We start from the raw sequence: 20,717 nt of genomic DNA, 5'->3' as shown, positions 1-20,717 counted from the left end.
AGTGTGTCCGTGATACGTCAGAGCAGCCAGGTCACCCGTGATACGTCAGAGCAGCCAGGTCACCCGTGATACGTCAGAGTAGTGTGTCCGTGATACGTCAGAGCAGCCAGGTCACCCGTGATACGTCAGAGCAGCCAGGTCACCCGTGATACGTCAGAGCAGTGTGTCCGTGATACGTCAGAGCAGCCAGGTCACCCGTGATACGTCAGAGCAGCCAGGTCACACGTGATACAAGTCAGTATTCGATGCCCATCCGTGCTGACGACGTCAGGAGTTGACATGGAAACCAGTCACTAGGGGCAACAGTGAGCGCTGTTACCTTCAAGTAGGTTTCAGTTTTGCTAGGGTGTTGTGGATGGGTGTAAGCATAGAATCTGCCTCTGGTGCAAAAGGTTGCAAGTTTGAATCCAGCCATAGAAAGTTGTTGACACGGTCGTGTGGAGAGACGGACCAAGGCGCATCGGGATTGGAGTTCCACATCTTTATTTTTGTGAAACTTAAACAAACCAAGAAACAAACAACGACCATGCAGTACTGAAGTGCTACATGCACTCTCTCAAAACAATATCCCACAAAGCAGGTGGGCGAAAGGGCTTCCTAAATATGATCCCCAATTAGAGGCAACGATTACCAGCTGCCTCTAATTGGGAACCATACAAACCAGCCACATAGAAAATAAATGACTAGAACACCCCCCTAGTCACGCTCTGACCTAAACACCATAGAGAAATGAGGGCTCTCTATGGTCAGAGTGTGACAGTTGTTTTTGACCCTTACCTTAAGATTACTGAGTTAATGCCTAAACTTAACCTTAAAAACACTTTGAGTTTCGACGTTTGGGACAACTTAGAAATTTGACGTTTGAGAAACATGGATGAACGTCTAATTCTGAAGTGAAACTGTGAGAACTTATTGGCCAGAGAGTCTCTGCAGGGTGAGATCATTAACAAGAGGACGTACCCCTGAACCTCCAATCCCAGGCCTGCATTCCGCCTGCCCCGCCCTGCCACCCTCTGGGACTCATCCAGAATGGGTTAATGGCCCTGTGTTATGGTTGGACCCCCGCCTGCCTTCCACGGCCATGCAGAGCCAACAGTGGACTCCCCCGCTCCACTCTGGTCAGGAACATAATACAGCCTAATGAGAGAGCTGTGTGTTCCTGCCTCCTCAGGTGTTTATGATCCTCTCACTCATTCACACTGAGCTCACAGCCAGGGCCTGACAACACACACACACACACAGTCTTGTATAACTAACCTTGTGGGGACACACAATTCAGTCACATTCAAAATCCTATTTTCCCTACCCCTAACCCTAACATTAACTCTAAAACTAACTCTACGTCTGAACCCTAACCCTAAGCTTAATTCTAACCCTAACATTAACTCTAAAACTAACTCTACGTCTGAACCCTAACCCTAAGCTTAATTCTAACCCTAACATTAACTCTAAAACGAACCCTAACCCTAAGCTTAATTCTAACCCTAACATTAACTCTAAAACTAACCCTAACTCTAAGCTTAATTCTAACCCTAACATTAACTCTAAAACTAACCCTAACTCTAAGCTTAATTCTAACCCTAACACTGATTAGTTGCCATACTTCCGAGAACCCACATCTTTTCATAGCGAGCTAGCGAGGGATGGAAAGAGAGGTGAGGGGCACAGTATAAGCAGGTCGGCCACCAGGCAGACAGTCACGTGCATTAGGCCTATCTATCGGCAATCAAAAGCTGTATCTCACAATGGAATGCTGTATCGTGCAATTTCAGTAAAGCAGGGCCTAACATCAATTAATAGGAGAAGATATTTTACACGCAACAGACTGAAGACTGAATACACACTTGCAATCATTGGCGAAGAGCAAAAGCAGGCGAGCAAAAGCAGGCGAGCAAAAGCAGGCGAGCAAAAGCAGGCGAGCAAAAGCAGGCGAGCAAAAGCAGGCGAGCAAAAGCAGGCGAGCAAAAGCAGGCGAGCAAAAGCAGGCGAGCAAAAGCAGGCGAGCCAGCGCGAGGGAGAGTGAGTCACCAAAGTAGCTTAGTTTAGCTCTTCCTCTCTTTTTATTGAAATTACACAACTTTACCCTTTATAGCATATTGTCGGCTAGGGAGTTTTCTTAACGTTAAAGATGCCCAATGCAGAAATCGCCATTTCCTGGTTTCAAAAATGTGAATAGTTCACCTAATTTCAGTTTATGTGACAAAACAAGCAATTATAGCGTAGAGAATCATTGTACCATCTAAACCTCTGTGAAACAGAGTTTCCATTTAAAAAAGTATTATATTTTCAGCTGTTTGAAGCTGGTGAACAAAACCGAAAGTAAAAGATGCACAAAAAACAAAATTTAAGCACAAGAAGCATAGAAATATCGCCATTAGAGCATATCTACCGCTTCTTAGACTTGGGAGGACGGCTCATAATAATGGCTGGAATGGAGTTTACTGGATGGAATGGACTAAATGTAATGGTATCAAACAAATGAAAACAATGTTTTTGATACCCTTCCATTTACTCCATACCAGCCATTAATATGTGTCGTTCTCCCCTGAGCAGCCTCCACTGATTTCTATGTGAATTTGGTCAGGTCGCCCAGAAAGTTACATATTGCAGCTTTAAGGATCCCAACTTCATTTAAACGTTTAAATGTTCACACCCCTAATTTGGCCTCATACTGTATTCCAGTAATCGGATCGTTAGAGACACTCCTATACCTTCCACTGTTCCCTGTTCCAGCCTATGAGGTGAAGTCATTTTCCCCCAGTCAAGGCGATTGATTCCACAGAGGCCAGAGGGAAGTATTGTCCTTTGTAGTCTCTGGTTGCTGCTCACAGAACCAGGCTTGTCTCTAATTAGCCTGTGTGCAAGTGCAGCTCATCCAAAACCCCTTCTCCAGCTCCAACCCATAATGAATCACTAACATCACCAAACCTCTCTCTTTCTGACTCAGCACCACCTCAGTCCACCACATACGCAGGCGAGAGGAGCAGTAAATAGTGTTCACAAAGGGCAGAGTGGGGATAGCAATGCGACTGCAACCGGAGTCTACCTATATCCAGTGGCTGCAGGTTTGAAGGACTGGGTTTTAGAGGAACAGCAAGACGATGGGTTTTGGGAGGTCCTTGAAATGATCCTTGAACACCACCCATCCATCCACCGCAGCCCAATGCTTTGTTGTGGTTGTCTGTCTGTCTGTGGTTTGGGATAGGGGAGTGTAGTAGTGGGAGGCATGGTTTGGTTTAGATGGCTGCTTTCTCAATCCACACCAATTGGACCACAATTCTTTGAGTCCCTTTCATGTGGCGTTGTATATGTTTATGAACTCATGTAAAGATGACGAATGTGCAATCAGACAATTAAGACTTCTGGGAGTATGCAAAACCTCAAACAGATACTGCATATACACTATGATACACAACACCAGCATAGCAACTGCTAGCATAGTTTCCATGCTGGTTTCATACTAAACATTTTGCTTTGCAGCATCTGGACAACTGCAGGAGGGAGGGAGGAAAGAGGAGAGGAGGAGGGAGGGGCATAATTCGATTTAATTTGGATTAATATCTGCAGCTGCCCAGGGCTGTAATAAAATAATAAAGGGATCAGTCAGAGAGAGAGAGTTGGCAGTGTGGAGGATTGAGAGGCAGCCAGGACTGACGCACTGCACAGCGCGAGGGAAGAGAGAAGTAGAGATAAGAGAGGAACAGACGAAAGGATAAGAGGAACGAGGAGAGGCGAGGAATGAGGATGCAAGAAGACAGGAGAGAAGAAGTGAGTGCAGAGACTGACAGGGTAAGGTGAGGAGAGAGGTAGAAGATAGATTGAGAAAAGAGAAAAGATAGTTTAGGTTTAATTTATTTAACTAGGCAAGTCAGTTAAGAACATATTCGTATTTACAATGACGGCCTACCCCGCCCCAACTTGAGGGAATGAGTGGAGGTCCACAGACGAAATGAAAGAGATCCACAGACGAAGGGAGGGCAATCCCATTGGGAGCCAGCGCTGGGCTAGGTGAACTCATCAGGGATGTACAGCACAGAGAGAGAGAGAGAGGGAGATGGTGTGAGTGTGGATATCTGTGATGTTTAAACCCAATTTATGTTTGTTCCCCCAGTGTTTTCATTGAGTGTGAGTGTGAGTGTGAGTGTGTGTGTGTGTGTGTGTGTGTGTGTGTGTGTGTGTGTGTGTGTGTGTGTGTGTGTGTGTGTGTGTGTGGTATGTGTGTGTGTGTGTGTGTGTGTGTGTGTGTGTGTGTGTGTGTGTGTGTGTGTGTGTGTGTGTGTGTGTGTGTGTGTGTGTGTGTGTGTGTGTGTGTGTGTGTGTGTGTGTGTGTGTGTGTGTGTGTGTGTGTGTGTGTGTGTGTGTGTGTGTGTGTGTGTGTGTGTGTGTGTGTGTGTGTGTGTGTGTGTGTGTGTGTGTGTGTGTGTGTGTGTGTGTGTGTGTGTGTGTGTGTGTGTGTGTGTGTGTGTGTGTGTGTGTGTGTGTGTGTGTGTGTGTGTGTGTGTGTGTGTGTGTGTGTGTGTGTGTGTGTGTGTGTGTGTGTGTGTGTGTGTGTGTGTGTGTGTGTGTGTGTGTGTGTGTGTGTGTGTGTGTGTGTGTGTGTGTGTGTGTGTGTGTGTGTGTGTGTGTGTGTGTGTGTGTGTGTGTGTGTGTGTGTGTGTGTGTGTGTGTGTGTGTGTGTGTGTGTGTGTGTGTGTGTGTGTGTGTGTGTGTGTGTGTGTGTGTGTGTGTGTGTGTGTGTGTGTGTGTGTGTGTGTGTGTGTGTGTGTGTGTGTGTGTGTGTGTGTGTGTGTGTGTGTGTGTGTGTGTGTGTGTGTGTGTGTGTGTGTGTGTGTGTGTGTGTGTGTGTGTGTGTGTGTGTGTGTGTGTGTGTGTGTGTGTGTGTGTGTGTGTGTGTGTGTGTGTGTGTGTGTGTGTGTGTGTGTGTGTGTGTGTGTGTTGGAGAGGGCAGGCATGCACACAGTTCTATTTCTGCCTGCTGGGTCCATTTCCCCAGAAGAAGAAGCATGCTTTTCAATCATCCACGATGCCTTGGGACTCCAGGGAAGCCAGGGAAACCATAAATAAACTGTCCTGCAGCACAGGGAATCTCAACCTTCATCTGACCTGTGGCAATAGTTGGTTTCCTCTAAGATATACTTTGAAATAGTCAAAAACAACTCTTTACCATTTCCATCTTAACAAATGAGCACAAACACACAACAACAGAGTAGCGCGCAAAACAGACAGAGAGAGAAAAATAGCTTCCTTTCCCCTGTTTGCTTTAGTTAATTGATGGCTGGTCTCACTAATAAATCGGCTGGTGTCGTATGGTAATGAATGACTGTTGTGACTAATCCCCTCTGAGTGGAGAAGCGAGGTGCCAGGGGCTGGACTCTCTCGTCTCTAATCTCATCTGGGACCCTTTGCTCTCCTCCCCTTGCCTTGCCTGGCTTCAGCTGCTTCCAATTTGGGCTCAGCACTTGTGCTGCTGTCGCTTGCCATTTACACAGCCATGAATCTCCGCAGCACAGGCCTGTCTGCATACGGCTGGGAGCATGCCTGTCTGTGTGGATGTATAGGATGCCTTCATGGCTATGTGTGTCTGTGCTAATAGTGTTTTGTGGCTGACGGTGAGTGTGTGTTCGTGTACGTGCAGGAGTGTGTGTGTGCATCTGAAAGTGCTTATGTGTGTAATTCGTGACGTGTGTGTCTACGTTTCCTTCTAAATAAATCAGTGTGTATGTGTGAGTGTGTTTGCGTGTATGTGTGAGTGTGTTTGGGTGTATGTGTATGTGTGAGTGTGTTTGGGTGTATGTGTGAGTGTGTTTGGGTGTATGTGTATGTGTGAGTGTGTATGTGTGAGTGTGTTTGGGTGTATGTGTGAGTGTGTTTGGGTGTATGTGTATGTGTGAGTGTGTTTGGGTGTATGTGTATGTGTGAGTGTGTTTGGGTGTATGTGTATGTGTATGTCACGTGTCAGTGTTCCAGTGGTTTTAAAACCTGTTTAATGCAAACAAGGCGACTGTGGGACCAGGGGGGTGGTTGAGAGGAGAGAGAAGGGCCACTTCAGAGACAGCTCTGGAAAGTGGTGGCTTTATGTTGGGTCATAATATGTTGTTTTTGACAGTGTTCCTTTGTGTGATCCAAGAGGAGTGGGAGTGGTCAGCACTCAGAGAGAGAGGAACTGGTCTCGTGCGGCTCCCACACCCGTGACCTCACACTGGGGTCTTTCCACTTACAGCTACTAAAAACTACAGTCATTAAAACGGCTAATCACGCTTAACAGCTGCATCCTTCATCATACAAATGCTCAACACCTCACTCTCCCACCCACACATATACACTCATGTATACACACGCACACACACACACACACACACACACACACACACACCCTGAACACACCAGCCCCCACGTACTCTCACACTCCCCTTGCTAATGGCAAGCTGCAGCCCAGCGATGTTTAAAGTGAGGGGCTTAGAGTGTAGGCCTCTGATAAGCCGAGCTGAGCTGTGAAAACACAGATTACATTTTGGCGGCTTATTAAAGATGCCGAGCCTCTGCCTCTCGGCCACGCCGTAATTGCAGCCCAGAAACCGCAGCCTCCGCTTGGCTGAGAAACATGGCTTGATGGGGCTCTTTCAGCCGCACTAATTCAGCAAAACCTCCTCCCTTTACAGGAGGTTGGTTATGGCTGGAGCTCCTGGTAATGGCTGGAGTGGAATGGTATCAAATATGTCAAACACATGGGTTCCATGTGTTTGATGCTATTCCATTAACTCATTTCCAGACATTATTATGTGTCTCAGCAGCCTCCACTGCCTCCCTAATGTCTCAATGTGCTGCCTGCGGCCCCCTCCTGAAGTAAGCTGCCCGGTGTTGTGTTGTTTCACGTGTCTGTCTTTATAAATCATGTTCAGTCTGTGATATCAACTGGAACCTCCCATTGTCATCCTCTCTTTCTCACACTCTATCCTCACATAACTCAATCACAGCAGGGGAAACGGGCAGGAGGCCAACTAACACACCTGACCTGAGGGAGACAGGAATACTATCACAGCGTATATGCCAGGGAGACAGGAATACTATCACAGCGTATATGCCAGGGAGACAGGAATACTATCACAGCGTATATGCCAGGGAGACAGGAATACTATCACAGCGTATATGCCAGGGAGACAGGAATACTATCACAGCGTATATGCCAGGGAGACAGGAATACTATCACAGCGTATATGCTAGGGAGACAGGAATACTATCACAGCGTATATGCCAGAGAGACAGGAATACTATCACAGCGTATATGTCAGGGAGACAGGAATACTATCACAGCGTATATGCCAGGGAGACAGGAATACTATCACAGCGTATATGCCAGGGAGACAGGAATATTATCACAGTGTATATGCCAGGGAGACAGGAATACTATCACAGTGTATATGCCAGGGAGACAGGAATACTATCACAGTGTATATGCCAGGGAGACAGGAATACTATCACAGAGTATATGCCAGGGAGACTATGACCTCCATTACAAGTTCCAAAGTTTATTAGTTGTATGTACGGGATACGTATGGTGTACATCGTCCAACAAAATGCTTACTTGCAGGTTCCTTCTCAACAATGTAACAGCAATACGAAATAGTACAACATAAGAATACTAACATAAAGTAAATGGCAGTAGAATAGAATAAACATTTTAGCATCAGTATAATACAGGAAGGCACAATTTAACTTCTTCAAGATAGGGGGCGCTCTTTTAATTTTTGGATAAAAAAACGTTCACGTTTTAAACAAGATATTTTGTCACGAAAAGATGCTCGACTATGCATGTAATTGACAGCTTTGGAAAGAAAACACTCTGACGTTTCCAAAACTGCAAAGATATTATCTGTGAGAGCCCCAGAACTAATGCTACAGGCGAAACCAAGATGAAATTTCATACCGGAAATGGTCCAGAGTTTGAATGCCCTGTGTTCCAATGTCTCCTTATATGGCTGTGAATGCGCCAGGAATGAGCCTGCACTTTCTGTCGTTTCCCCAAGGTGTCTGCAGCATTGTGACGTATTTGTAGGCATATCATTGGAAGATTGACCATAAGAGACTACATTTACCAGGTGTCTGCCCGGTGTCCTCCGTCGAAATTATTGCGTAATCTCCAGGTCCATGCGTTTGCCATGTTTCTGTCGATATTATGGAGTTCATTTGGAAAAAAAGTTCACGTTGTAAAGACTTAATTTTCGTTTTTTTTCTTACCCAAACGTGATGAACAAAACGGAGCGATTTGTCCTACACAAATAATCTTTTTGGAAAAACTGAACATTTGCTATCTAACTGAGAGTCTCCTCATTGAAAACATCTGAAGTTCTTCAAAGGTAAATGATTTTATTTGAATGCTTTTCTTGTTTTTGTGAAAATGTTGCATGCTGAATGCTAGGCTTAATGCTATGCTAGGCTATCAATACTCTTACACAAATGCTTGTTTAGCTATGGTTCAAAAGCATATTTTGAAAATCCGAGATGACAGTGTTGTTAACAAAAGGCTAAGCTTGAGAGCAAATATATTTATTTCATTTCATTTGCGATTTTCATGAATAGTTAACGTTGCGTTATGGTAATGAGCTTGAGGCTATAAATAGGATCCCGGATACGGGATTGCTCGTCGCAACAGGTTAAAGTCCAATATTTCCAGGTGTATTGGAGAAGAGGGGATGGGGGGCAAAAGTATAAATTGAGCAGTAAAATAAGAGTCTGGTAGCAGCAGCTGTGATGTGTGCTAAGATGCGGAGAATCAGAGCAGGTGGTCAGTCCAGTTCAAGTGTTCAGCAGTCTGATGGCTTGTAGATAGAAACTGTCTCTGAGCCTGTTGGTATCAGACCTCCAATACTTTCTGCCCAATGGTAAAGAAGTGAACAGCTTGTGGCTGGGGTGTGGGGTCCTTGATGATGCTGCGGCCTTCTTCGGGCACCGTTTCCAGTAGATTTCCTGGATGGGTGGAAGCACGATCCCAGGGGTGTACTAGGCCATCTTCACCACCCGCTGGAGGGTCTTGTTTTCGTGGACAGAGCAAGTCCCGTACCAGGCTGTGATGCAACCGGTCAGGACGCTCTCGATGATGCAGCCGTAGTATTTTGAGAGGACCCGGGGCAGAATGCCGTATTTCTTCAGCCGCCATAGGAAGTAGAGACGCTGTTGCGCCTTGACAGGGGAGGTGGTGATGTTGGTCCATGAAAGTCCTCGGTGATGTGGACGCCGAACAATTTAAAACTCGTGACTCTCTCTACTATAGTCCCATTGATGTGGATCGGGGTATGTTCCCTTCTATGCTTCCTGAAGTCAACCATAAACTCCAATGTCATAATCAAATATAAGGAATACAGAATATGTTTGATATTCTGTTGTAATAAAATGGGGTATAATTTTGATAGCGTTATTTGATGTATTGTAACTTGGGATATCCCCAGTGAAAACAAGAGTTGTGTTGCTTGGAAGGGTGATGTGATCCAGGCATACATTATATCCATGTTCTCTCGCAGTTTATAAAAGTGCCTCCATCTGCAAATACTTAAATGTTTTTTCAAGCTCAATCAGAGATAAAGACCATTGTGTTGCAGGTCCAGCAGTAAGACAATATCTCCCCAACCTCATAGAAAACAATTACGATGAGGTAATTACACCACTGGTTTGGAATTTCAGCCAAGGCTCGAGATTTGGTTGGGGGCTTGAGAAACAGAGAGAAATATGAGGGGTGGCTGTCTTAATACAGTGTTATCTTACTCCACGTAGACTCTCTCTGACTCAGTGGGTTTGTCTGTTATCAGCCTGTGTGTGATGTAATGTTTTGTTTTTGGAGCCCATGGGCTGGATGTGGTGAAGCCAACGGGCCACAGGATCCCACGGGATCCTCTGATTGGAGTGACTTGAGTGACTTGAACCCATCCAATAGTATTCACTCACTCATCCTGGGTCTGGGCACTCTGCACCCGGGCCATTGGGACTGGGGGAAACACTTCAAGAGGTTCTAAACTAAAACAGAGACGTGTTATCTCTAGGTCAGACACACCAGACAGACTGGACCCTAGTCAGCCACTCTGACAACAGGCAGGGGACCAAACTCCAAAGCACCTAACAAGGTCAGAGAGTACACACATTTAAGGGAAAGAACTCAGCTAAGTGAGTGAAGGAACAAAAGTGAAAACAACCCTCAACAATCAACGCTACGAATACAGCACCCTCACCGCTCTGGCTTTTCTGAGTGAGGAGGATTGTCATCATTCAGTCTCACCCTCCCAGTGAGAATCCCAGTCCCAGTCCCCAGTCCCAGTCCCAGTCCCAGTTTGCAGCTGGCCTGTCTGCTGTGGTGATGGCTGCAGTAATGCAGACCAGCCCTGGGAGGGGGGTCAGTCAGGGTAGTGGTACAGTACAGAGAAGTTAGGGGAGGTAAAGTAAATCAAAGGATCATGCACATTTTCCACAGTCTGTGAGAGGCAGACAGCAGACAGGCAGCAGAGGGAGTGTGTAGATGGAAGGAAGGGGGGAACACCTAAGACTACTCTTAACTGGAACTTTGAATGGGTCATAGATCAAGAGAACAGGACATCACATTAGTTCAAATTCAGACCAAAGATATATCCCGTATGTCCACTTCAACTAATAATTAATAACATACATCTATGTTATGTTTCTAAAACACAGAAATACATTCTCTAGGCCATGTATCCGCAAAGCTAGAGCCTAACAATCACAACAACGTCACACACAGCTCATCTTTGACCTCGCACTCGAATGCTGCATCAACTGAGAATGCTGCACTAACTTCCCTTGGCAACACTATGTGCATGTGCTGTCCCATCTCCAGTCATCCAGTGTCGCTGGTTTTTATTTGTCCTTACGGTAGTTGAAGAGGGGGCTGAGAGGAGGGGTATCAGGTTGGGTGCTGGCAGGGGCCTCTCCTACACAGTCCCGACGGCGGTCCTGGATGCTATCCACCCGCTGCATGGTAGGGCTCTCTGAATAGGAGCTGACACTTCCACTCAGCGCTGCTTGTGATCTGAGACACCCGGAACGGCGCTCTCATAAGTGTCTAATCTCAGCATCCCTGTCTCTGTCTCAACCCCCCCAGACAAACCCCCACCATGGCCCTCTAGTACTACTTAACTGGATAATTCTAGGTCTTTTGACAGTGTGTGTGTGTGTGTGTGTGTGTGTGTGTGTGTGTGTGTGTGTGTGTGTGCGCGTGTGCGTGCGTGCGTGCGTGCGTGTGTTGTCTGTGTGTGTGTGTGTATCTCGGTAGTCTGTCCATGCGTGTGTGGGAGTTTTTGAGTGTCTCATATGCTGTATCAAAGGGCTTCTGACATATGTACACCTCAGTGGTGGTCAGTGACATTTAAGATTTATTTTTTCATGAGAATGGCCTATATTTATAGCATATTGGATGACTGTCATTCATATCCCATTCACCCAGTTCAATGTAACAGCGAGAGGTTTAGCCTCCTACATGATACTAAAAATGTCCCTATAGTCATCACGAGGTTGCTACAACCTAGCCTATGAATGAAAGTTTACAAAGTAGGTGCACACAGGTCGAGAGATACATTTAAGGTAAAAGACAGTGACACATGGACAGACAGTGACACATTAAACACAGCCTTGCACAGTCTTGCCTGCATCTAGCTGATATAAGGTGTAGTCCAACAGTTGCAAACGAGAGTTTCTATTCGACAAATGTAGGTACGTTTATCCCCGTTTTGTTCCGTTTGCTTCCGTTTAAGAAACTCTTTTCAACAGAATCGGCAGAATGAATACACCTCTGATCACATTTCACAGTTCACTTTCATAGCAGAGTTGTATTCCTTCTCTCCTCCTATCACCTTGTCCCTTCGCTTGTAGACTTCAATGCACAACACATCAGCTGTATGTGACCAGGTGAAAAAAATCTTTCCAAGCCAAACCATATCATAACCACTACACACAGCCTACATCGTTGTCACCATATTACCTAAAGTAACGTCATAGTCAACATAGCTAATAGACGTTACAGTAACGTTACAGTCTACAGTCAGTAAGCAGTTTAGCTCTTACACCGGCAGGCCCCGGTAGCAATAAATTAGTAAAACCAAAAGCTTACCTTGATTTTGAAGAGTTCTCGTGTTTTGTTGGATAGTCATCGCCAGCTAGCTAATATAGCATCCTTATTTTTGAGCAGGGTGTTTGAGTAGGTTAAACAAGCTAGCTGCATTTGCTAGCTAAGTAAGTGAAACTGAAAGTAAAAAAATAAATGATGTATCTATCTTTCACTTGCTTCTCCTTCATTTTGGAAGAAATGGATTTGTTCAAAACTGTTCAACTTTTATCTTTCTCTCTCTTTGAATCAACTACTTACCACATTGTATGCACTGCACTGTAGTGCTAGCTAGCTGTAGCTTATGCTTTCAGTACTATATTAATTCTCTGATCCTTTGATTGGGTGGACAACATATTCATGATGCAAGACCTCCTCTGGAAGTTGTCATAATTACTGTGTAAGTCTATGGAAGGGGGTGAGAACCATGAGCCTTCTAGGTTTTGTATTGAGGCAATGTACCCAGAGCAGGACGGAAGCTAGTTGTCCTCCGGCTACGCCATGGTGCTACCCTACAGAGTGCTGTTGAGGCTACTGTAGACGTTCATTGCCAAATAGTGTGTTTTAATCAATTATTTGGTGACGTGATTCTATTTAGTATAGTTTTATCTAAAAAGTATAACTTTTTCAATGTTTTAAAAATTGTGTTTTTATGAAATTCACTGAGGATGGTCCTCTCCTTCCTCCTCTGAGGAGCCTCCACCGGTACATCTTGTGTCAACATGTGTAGGCACATGTAGGGCAGTTGCGGTGACCATGTTACCGCCACACCGGCTGTCACGACTCATGAAGGTAGTCACGGTAATTAGGCTTCTCCAAGCTCTGATGCTGCTGATGGTTATTAATAGCCTACCAATCTTGCTAACTGCCTCGTACTCAGCACTATATTGTCCCTCTAATAACTCTGTCATCAATGCAAATGTAATCGATTCAAACACTTCATGAGAGCCCATGACCTCATGTTGTGCAACATTTCTGTAGGCTATGCAATTGTATGAGAAAACAGAGGGATGGCCTCTACTAAAAAGAGGAGGCTCCCATCAGCTTTCTATAGGCTAGGCCTACTATTTTTATTTCTCAACTTTCCTAATATTAAGCACATTGCGTATCTTTACAACAGGAATACAGGCTACCTGGCTGGCATGAAAATAAACCATGGGAAAAGCATCCTCCATTCGCTATTTAAGTGCATAGAGGGCATGTATTTCAAGACAGGTGCATGATAATGGTCCATTCTAAATCAAAACAAATTTCACACATATATTATTTAGTATATGTAAAGACAAGATTGAATCTAGAATGAATGATGCCCAGCAAAAGAAACAATGCCTTTTTTTGCATTTTTTTCTAATCATAGTGGCACACCTCATGTAGAGTGTAGGACTATATTTTTTGAAAAGGTTTGTATCACAACTAAAGTGGCCAAAACACTTCTTAAAATTAAGCACATTCATCTGCTTTACAATACAAGGGGTGTACAATAGAGCCTAACTGGTGTGTGTGTATATACAGTATATAAGCAGCATGTGAGTTTCACGTTTGGGGAAGATCATTTTCACCATAAAAATGCACCATTCCATGCATAATCACATTTGTGGTCACTTTTGACAATAGTGTTTTCCCGCTAATGGAACATTTGCGCTTATAGCCTCCTGCCATGTGCGCATTGCTACGCTTATAATGTGAAGAAATAGTTTATCAACATTTCAAGCTAAACGTTCTGATATTGTGTCAGCCACATTGCGTAAAAAAGTATTTTTGATGCTAGTGGTATTCATTTGGGATCCATCGCATCCCACAACTGTCCCAGACTATGTATGTAATTTTTATTTCTCGCACAGAAAAGAATGGGTCGACTTTTGTACTTTGGGGGATAGTAGATTGACAAAGGCTAGTGCTTTTGCTGTTCATTAGGCCTACTTATCTTGTCGGCTGACGGAAAGTAAATGTGGACAATTCTTCCAATATCTTCAATATGTACCTCGGAATTGGATAAGGACGCATGCAGTTGCATCCCTGATGTGCCTGTCTTCACTTGTAGCCTGTGAGAAAGACGGATGGAGAGCCATGTGAGTGAGAGGTGCTTCAAAGCGTGCAGCACTCATGGAGAAGGGCACAATGCAGCACTCCGGGCCCAGGCACCGCAGCCATTGGCCTTAAAAAAGCATGGATTTTGTAGGGTGCATTACATCCACACATAGGGGATGCCGCTGTGAAATCCGAGGCATTATCAAGTGCTTGCCAAATTGTGAATGAGAGACTGAGTGTGTACCGCCTGCGCAAAAAAACAAAGCAGAGCACATGCCCTTCAAGCAACTTTTTTCAAATAATCATTAGAGTCGCATCACGCAGCATTACAGTGTATTGAAAATCAAAACATATAGCCCAACGTATGTAGAACAACTAAAATTACATTTATAACAAAAAATTAAGCATATAGAAGTACGTATATCTTCGTTAACCACTCAACCCAGAATAGCTGCATGTGCGCACTCCCTCAAATCTTTTGGAGAAAATATCCTTTATATCTCATTCAGCTTTGTTCAATTGTATTCTTCATACTATAAAATAATATCAAATAATGCCACAAGATACTAAGCAAATCTTGTCTGCTAAATGAACTAGTATAGCCCAAAGCCATTTGGCATAGCCAGATCAGGACCTAACATAAGGACATCTCAGAGTATGCTATTTTGTTCTTCTGAAATAGACTACATTTTCTTCATATCATGCTTCTTTTGACCTGTCTAAAATAAAGAATGGATTTATTGTGAAGGTGTAGGCTATATTATATGGATTTATTAGACTTTTCAAAATGTAGATGTTCCAAAGGTCTGCTTCAGTGGCTTGTAGGCCACTGTGTGGAAGCCAGGAGATGCTAAATGTGTTATGTTAATTAACGGTCAATTACTGTGAGACCGACAGTTATTTGCTTGACAATCACCAGCTGACTATATTTCGTGACCACCACAGCCCTAGGCACATGTGTAAAGGGGTTGCTGGTGGGAAAAGTGGGGTAATTTCTCCCAAATGAGGCCCTATTAAAGCACCCTTCAGCAGGTAGTGGGCCCCTGTGAGCCCCCCAGAGAGACTGTTAGCTCACCTGGAAGGAGTGGGCTGGCTGGTGAGGGAAACAGTAGTCCCATGTCAACACCACTGAGAACTCAACGTTTTATCACAGTAAAGGGTTATTGTAATCAGCCCTGGGTCCTGGGGCAAACAGTCACTCCACCCTCTACACCAGACAGGGGGCCAGCCAGCGCCAAGGGAAATTATTAGGCTCTGTTCTGGGTGAGTGGTGTGAAGAGAAGTGTGTGTGGAGTGTAGGCAGGGGGAGTTACTGGAGTTGAAAGGATCAGAATAGCAATAACAGAGTGTTGGCATTTTAAGGGGATGAAACCATACTTGCAGATGGACCATAAAACGCAAAACCATACAAAATAATTGACCTTATGCAATTCAATAACAGTCAAGTTGGACACTTAAAAAACCTAAAAGATTAATAAACTGGAGGCTGTTGGCTCTGCCCTAAAATGCTGATGTGAGGTTTCTCTAGACCACTGGCGAGTGAGTGTATTGATATGCAGGCAAACAGAGGGATATCCTAGTGTTTATCCATGTTACTCATTTATTAGTTTTGAGGAACCCCTAAGAGGCTAACAGTGAGGAACTGGGGATACTGGATAACACAGAGGAAAATATAGATAGAGAGATATGTTGAAATGGGGAATGGAACGAAGACAAAGATACATTATTGAACTTGAGATAAGTGAGAAAAGATAACTTACAGACAGGAAGAAAGGGATGACAAAAAAAGAGAGAAATGAGAGATATCAAACTTGAGAGTGAGAAAGTGAACCATACGAGAGAGAGTGAGAAGGGGAAGTGAGAGTGGAAAGAAGGAGGAAGTGGGGGAGAGCTAAGGCAGTCCTGGCAGCCGTCTGGTCTTCATGGTTTCTCCGACCACAACATGGCTGAGGGGCTGGCCCCCGCTCAGAGCTGCGTCAGAACCAGGCTCCAGAACTACATATCACATGCCTAGGATTCACTACCTCAGCCCTTAATCACCATCACCTCCTCTGGTCTCTCTCTCTCCTCGCACCAAAATCTCATGTCCTCATTGTTCTGTTCACATTCATGTGTTTTCAGTTGTGAGCATTGAGGGGGGAGGGAGATGCAGAGAGAGGAGAGAAAGGCACTACAGGGATCAGAAACTAGAGAAGTACAGAGATTTACAGAGATGTACAGAGATGTACAGAGAAGTACATAGATGTACAGAGAAGTACAGAGAAGTACAGAGATGTACAGAAAAGTACGGAGATGTACAGAGAAGTACAGAGATGTACAGATAAGTACAGAGATGTGCTCAGCTGGAGAAGAACAGAGAAATCGGTAAGTACATAAATCCCAGAAGATGTTGACCTCTGTTGCCCTCTTACCTTCTTCACAGGCCGTGCCGCTGTAGCCTGGACAGCACTTCCACTCCAGAGAGTTGATGGTACGGTACACCACCTTATAGGAGGGTCTGACCACTGTCCGGTAGCTGGGGAACACACACAGGCCAACATCACAAACAGTGTATGGAGGAAACAGTTCCTCTGATCTTGTGGCTCATTCATCAAGGTGTAGATGTCAGGTGTGTTTGGTGAGGTTTTGACATGCAGTGTTTTGGATAAGAGGTCCCAGACTCACCTGCCCCCTGTGCATCCCTGTGGCCAGCGACATGTCTGGTAGACACGCTGCAGGGTTGTCCCATTCTGCACCTGGCAAGTCACCGTCTTAGTGACCGTATGGGGACACCAGTTCCTGAGAGAGAGGAAAGAGGAAGAGAGAGGGAGAAAGTGGGACACACAGAGCAGGTTTAGCATGCACACTCAAATTCAACAAGACAAAGGGTAACAGAAACACACTATTGGCTCCACACCTGTACAAAGAAAAAATACAAGCCACAGGTGGTCATATCATTATCTGATAAAAACACACACACCCTGCAATCTCTCTCTCCCTCTCTCAAACACACACACACACACACACACACACACACACACAAAGGGAAATAGCCGTGCCCTCGCACTCAGTAAGCCGTCTACTCTGGGATTTGAATCTCTTTTCTCATTCTCTGCCCTCTTTCTTTTCAAAGCCCTTATGGTGTTTACATGAGTTCAATCAGCCGTGACACTTGCGGGAGTGCATTGTAGGCTGTGTTTATATTGCGGTCTTTCCCCTATCAATACACATCCGCTGGCTTTTTCCCGCCTGGGTCTCAGAAGAGGCAGAGTCACTGAGGGGGACCAGAGGGGGCAGGGTCTCACACAGAGAATAGAGTGAGTTTTCAAACACAGGCTAATAGTAGGTCATAGGCCCACTCCTTTTCCAAGACGACTCCTTTCGTAATACGTTATCAGGAATTGCTTTGCACAGCTGGAAAGGCTGAGAGCGGGATGACCTGCCAGGAAAACAGCTTACCCAGAGGTCACAGGTCAACACCAGATGCTGAAGCCCTCATTAGTCAAAATGTGTCTTTTAAGAATAAGTTATACACATTTAAGCTCTCACTACTAGCGAAGCTCTTGGTTTTCGGACCTCTTTTGAACCATATGCAGCCAAGGACAAAGAACAGGGAGTCAGTGCAGTAGTGTATCAGTTAGCCTGGACCAGCTCTTGTCCATGTTAGTCAACCAGGACTAGATCTGTTTCCCTGGGCTGTGCCGTGTAGAATAGATATTTGAGTCGGATTAGGAGAGGAGCTATGGGATGGTTTCAATCACTGCATTATTGGTCGGAAGAAAATGCTAACAAGGGAAACAATACTCAGAAATAAAGGGGAAAACCTCTCCATGGTATTCGTTAAACATGTCCTACAGTGCATTCGGAAAGGATTCAGAACCCTTCACTTTTTCCAGATTTTGTTACGTTACAGCCTTAATCTAAAATGGATTAAATCATATTTTTTCCTCATCCCCCATCCCGACAACCATAAATCAAGGAAACATGGAGCGGAACTTAGAGAAATGTAATGTATGAGGAACATACGGAGGCTATTCCACAAAACATGTGTTAGCAGTCTTTTATTAACAATGAAGTGCACAAATACCCTGATTACCCTCATATGGCTAGGGCTGAATAGATGTGATACAGTAACACTGGAGTCACAATGTTTCAACCAATGACTGTACTGAATGTGTGTGAGACTGTGTGTGTGTGTACACTGCTGGACAATGCCAAGGGCATAAGATGCTGAGCAGCCCTAAAACAGCTCACAGTAACAATCCACACATGCTGTGGTGTCCGTACACAAGCCCCTAGTAGGGCTGTATGATATAGGGAACCAGTTTGAACTATTTGAGCAATTTCCAAGGGCATAAAATCCTAAATGCAACTTATTGGCGTTAGAAGACAGACGAGGGGAGGTGGGATGCAGCAGGACACTGTTGGCAGCTCCTAGTGGCCATGCGTGAGCACAGGTCTTCCTCCCACCTACACACTTAATATGCGTAATTGTGCAAACACAATGATCTCTTTCATGGTGAATTAGCACAAGCAGAACAATGAAGTCTTTCTTTCCATGTTTTTCGTCTAACTAACATACTTCTGGATGCTAGTGCTAAACTCTTGCTTCTTATTCATCCACCCAGAGGTTTCCCAATATGCTTTAAGCAGAGTCAGTGGCGCACCATCTACTGTGTAGCTATAGAGACGTATGCCCCAGGAAAACACCCACCCCTGCTAACTCTGCCACCGCTGCTGAAAAAAATCCTAGGGGAAACACTGATCCACCTGACACAGACCACGACAACAGCTACTGTCACTTTTCCCTACCTATTTAACACTGTCAGAGCCTCCACCTTCCCGAAGCCAGGTGAAGTCACACAGTAGTACCATTCAGCCTCGACAGAGCCGTGGTCAAGTAGGGTTAAAGGTCCAATGCAAATCAAATGAAATCAAAGTTTATTTGTCACGTGCGCTGAATACAGCAGGTAAAACAGTGAAATGCTTACTTACAGGCCCTAACCAACAGTGCCATTTCTAAGTAAAAAATAGGTATTAGGTGAACAATAGACAAGTAAAGAAATTAAAAAACAGAGTAAAAAGATATAAAAGTGGCGAGGCTATATACAGTAGCGAGGCTCTATACAGGCACTAGTGAGTCAGGCCAATTGAGGTAGTATGTACATGTAGGTATGGTTAAAGTGACAATTCATATATGATAAAGAGAAAGTAGCAGTAGCGTAAAAGAGGGGTTGGCGGGTGGTCGGTGGCGGGACACAATGCAGATAGTCCGGGTAGCCAATGTGTCTAGTCGGGCTAATTGAGGTAGTATGTACATGAATGTATACTTAAAGTGACTATGCATATATGATAAACAGAGAGTAGCAACAACGTAAAAGAGGGGTTGGGGACACACACAATGCAAATAGTCTGGGTAACCGTTTGATTACCAGTTCAGGAGTCTTATGGCTTGGGGGTTGAGCTGTTGAGAAGCCTTTGGTCCTAGATTTGGCGCTCCGGTACCGCTTGCTATCCGGTAGTAGAGAAAACAGTCTATGACTGGGGTAGCTGGGGTCTTTGACCATTTTTAGGGCCTTCCTCTGACACCGCCTGGTGTAGAGGTCCTGGATGGCAGGTAGCTTATCCCTAGTGATGTACTGGGCCATACGCACTACCCTCTGTAGTGCCTTGCGGTCAGAGGCCGAGCAGTTGCCGTACCAGGCAGTGATGCAACCATGTTCTCGATGTTGCAGCTGTAAAACCTTTTGAGGATCTGAGGACCCATGCCAAATATGTTTTGTTTCCTGAGGGGGAATAGGCTTTGTTGTGCCCTCTTCATGACTGTCTTGGTGTGTTTGTATCATTCTAGTTTGTTGGTGATGTGGACACCAAGGAACTTGAAGCTCTCAACCTGCTCCACTACAGCCCCGTCGATGAGAATGGGGGCGATGCTCGGTCCTCCTTTTCCTGTAGTCCACAATCATCTCCTTAGTCTTGGTTACGTTGAGGGATATGTTGCTATCCTGGCACAACCCGGCCAGGTCTCTGACCTCCTCCCTATAGGTTGTCTCATCGTTGTCAGTGATCAGGCCTACCACTGTTGTGTCGTCTGCAAACTTAATGATGGTGTTGGAGTCGTGCCTGGCCGTGCAGTCATGGGTGAACAGGGAGTACAGGAGGGGACTAAGCACGCACCACTGAGGGGCACCAGTGTTTGGGATCAACGTGACAGATGTGTTGCTACCTACCCTCACCACCTGGGGGCGGCCCGTCAGGAAGTCTAGGATCCAGTTGCAGAGGGAGGTGTTTAGTCCTAGGTTCCTTAGCTTAGTGATGAGCTTTGAGTGTACTATGGTGTTGAACACTGAGCTGAAGTCAATGAATAGCACTCTCACATAGGTGTTCCTTATGTCCAGGTGGGAAAGGGCAGTGTGGAGTGCAACAGAGATTGCGTCATGTTGAAAATGTCAGTGAAGACACCTGCCAGTTGGTCAGCACATGCCTGGAGCACACGTCCTGGTAATCCGTCTGACCTCGCGGCCTTGTGAATGTTGACCTGTTTAAAGGTCTTACTCACGTCGGCTTCGGCTATGGAGAGCGTGATCACACAGTCGTCCTGAACAGCTGA

At 45.1% G+C, this 20,717-nt stretch overlaps 1 protein-coding gene across 3 annotated transcripts in view; it reads right to left on the bottom strand.

Moving 5' to 3' along the window:
- The window catches only part of LOC112248529 (EMI domain-containing protein 1), a 98,348-nt gene that overhangs the window by 66,049 nt on the left and 11,582 nt on the right, over positions 1-20,717 (bottom strand). For all 3 annotated transcript variants that reach the window (XM_024417650.2, XM_024417649.2, XM_024417651.2), the window contains 2 exons: positions 16,793-16,906; positions 16,540-16,643 (listed from right to left, as the gene is read on the bottom strand). In XM_024417650.2, the coding sequence (XP_024273418.1) occupies positions 16,540-16,643; positions 16,793-16,906 (218 nt within the window). The remainder of the gene's footprint in view (positions 1-16,539; positions 16,644-16,792; positions 16,907-20,717) is intronic.

Source organism: Oncorhynchus tshawytscha, linkage group LG12 (genome assembly GCF_018296145.1).
Source record: "Oncorhynchus tshawytscha isolate Ot180627B linkage group LG12, Otsh_v2.0, whole genome shotgun sequence".
Lineage (NCBI taxonomy): Eukaryota > Metazoa > Chordata > Actinopteri > Salmoniformes > Salmonidae > Oncorhynchus > Oncorhynchus tshawytscha.
Note: the sequence above shows the minus strand (reverse complement) of the source record. Positions and strands in the feature narration are given on the sequence as shown.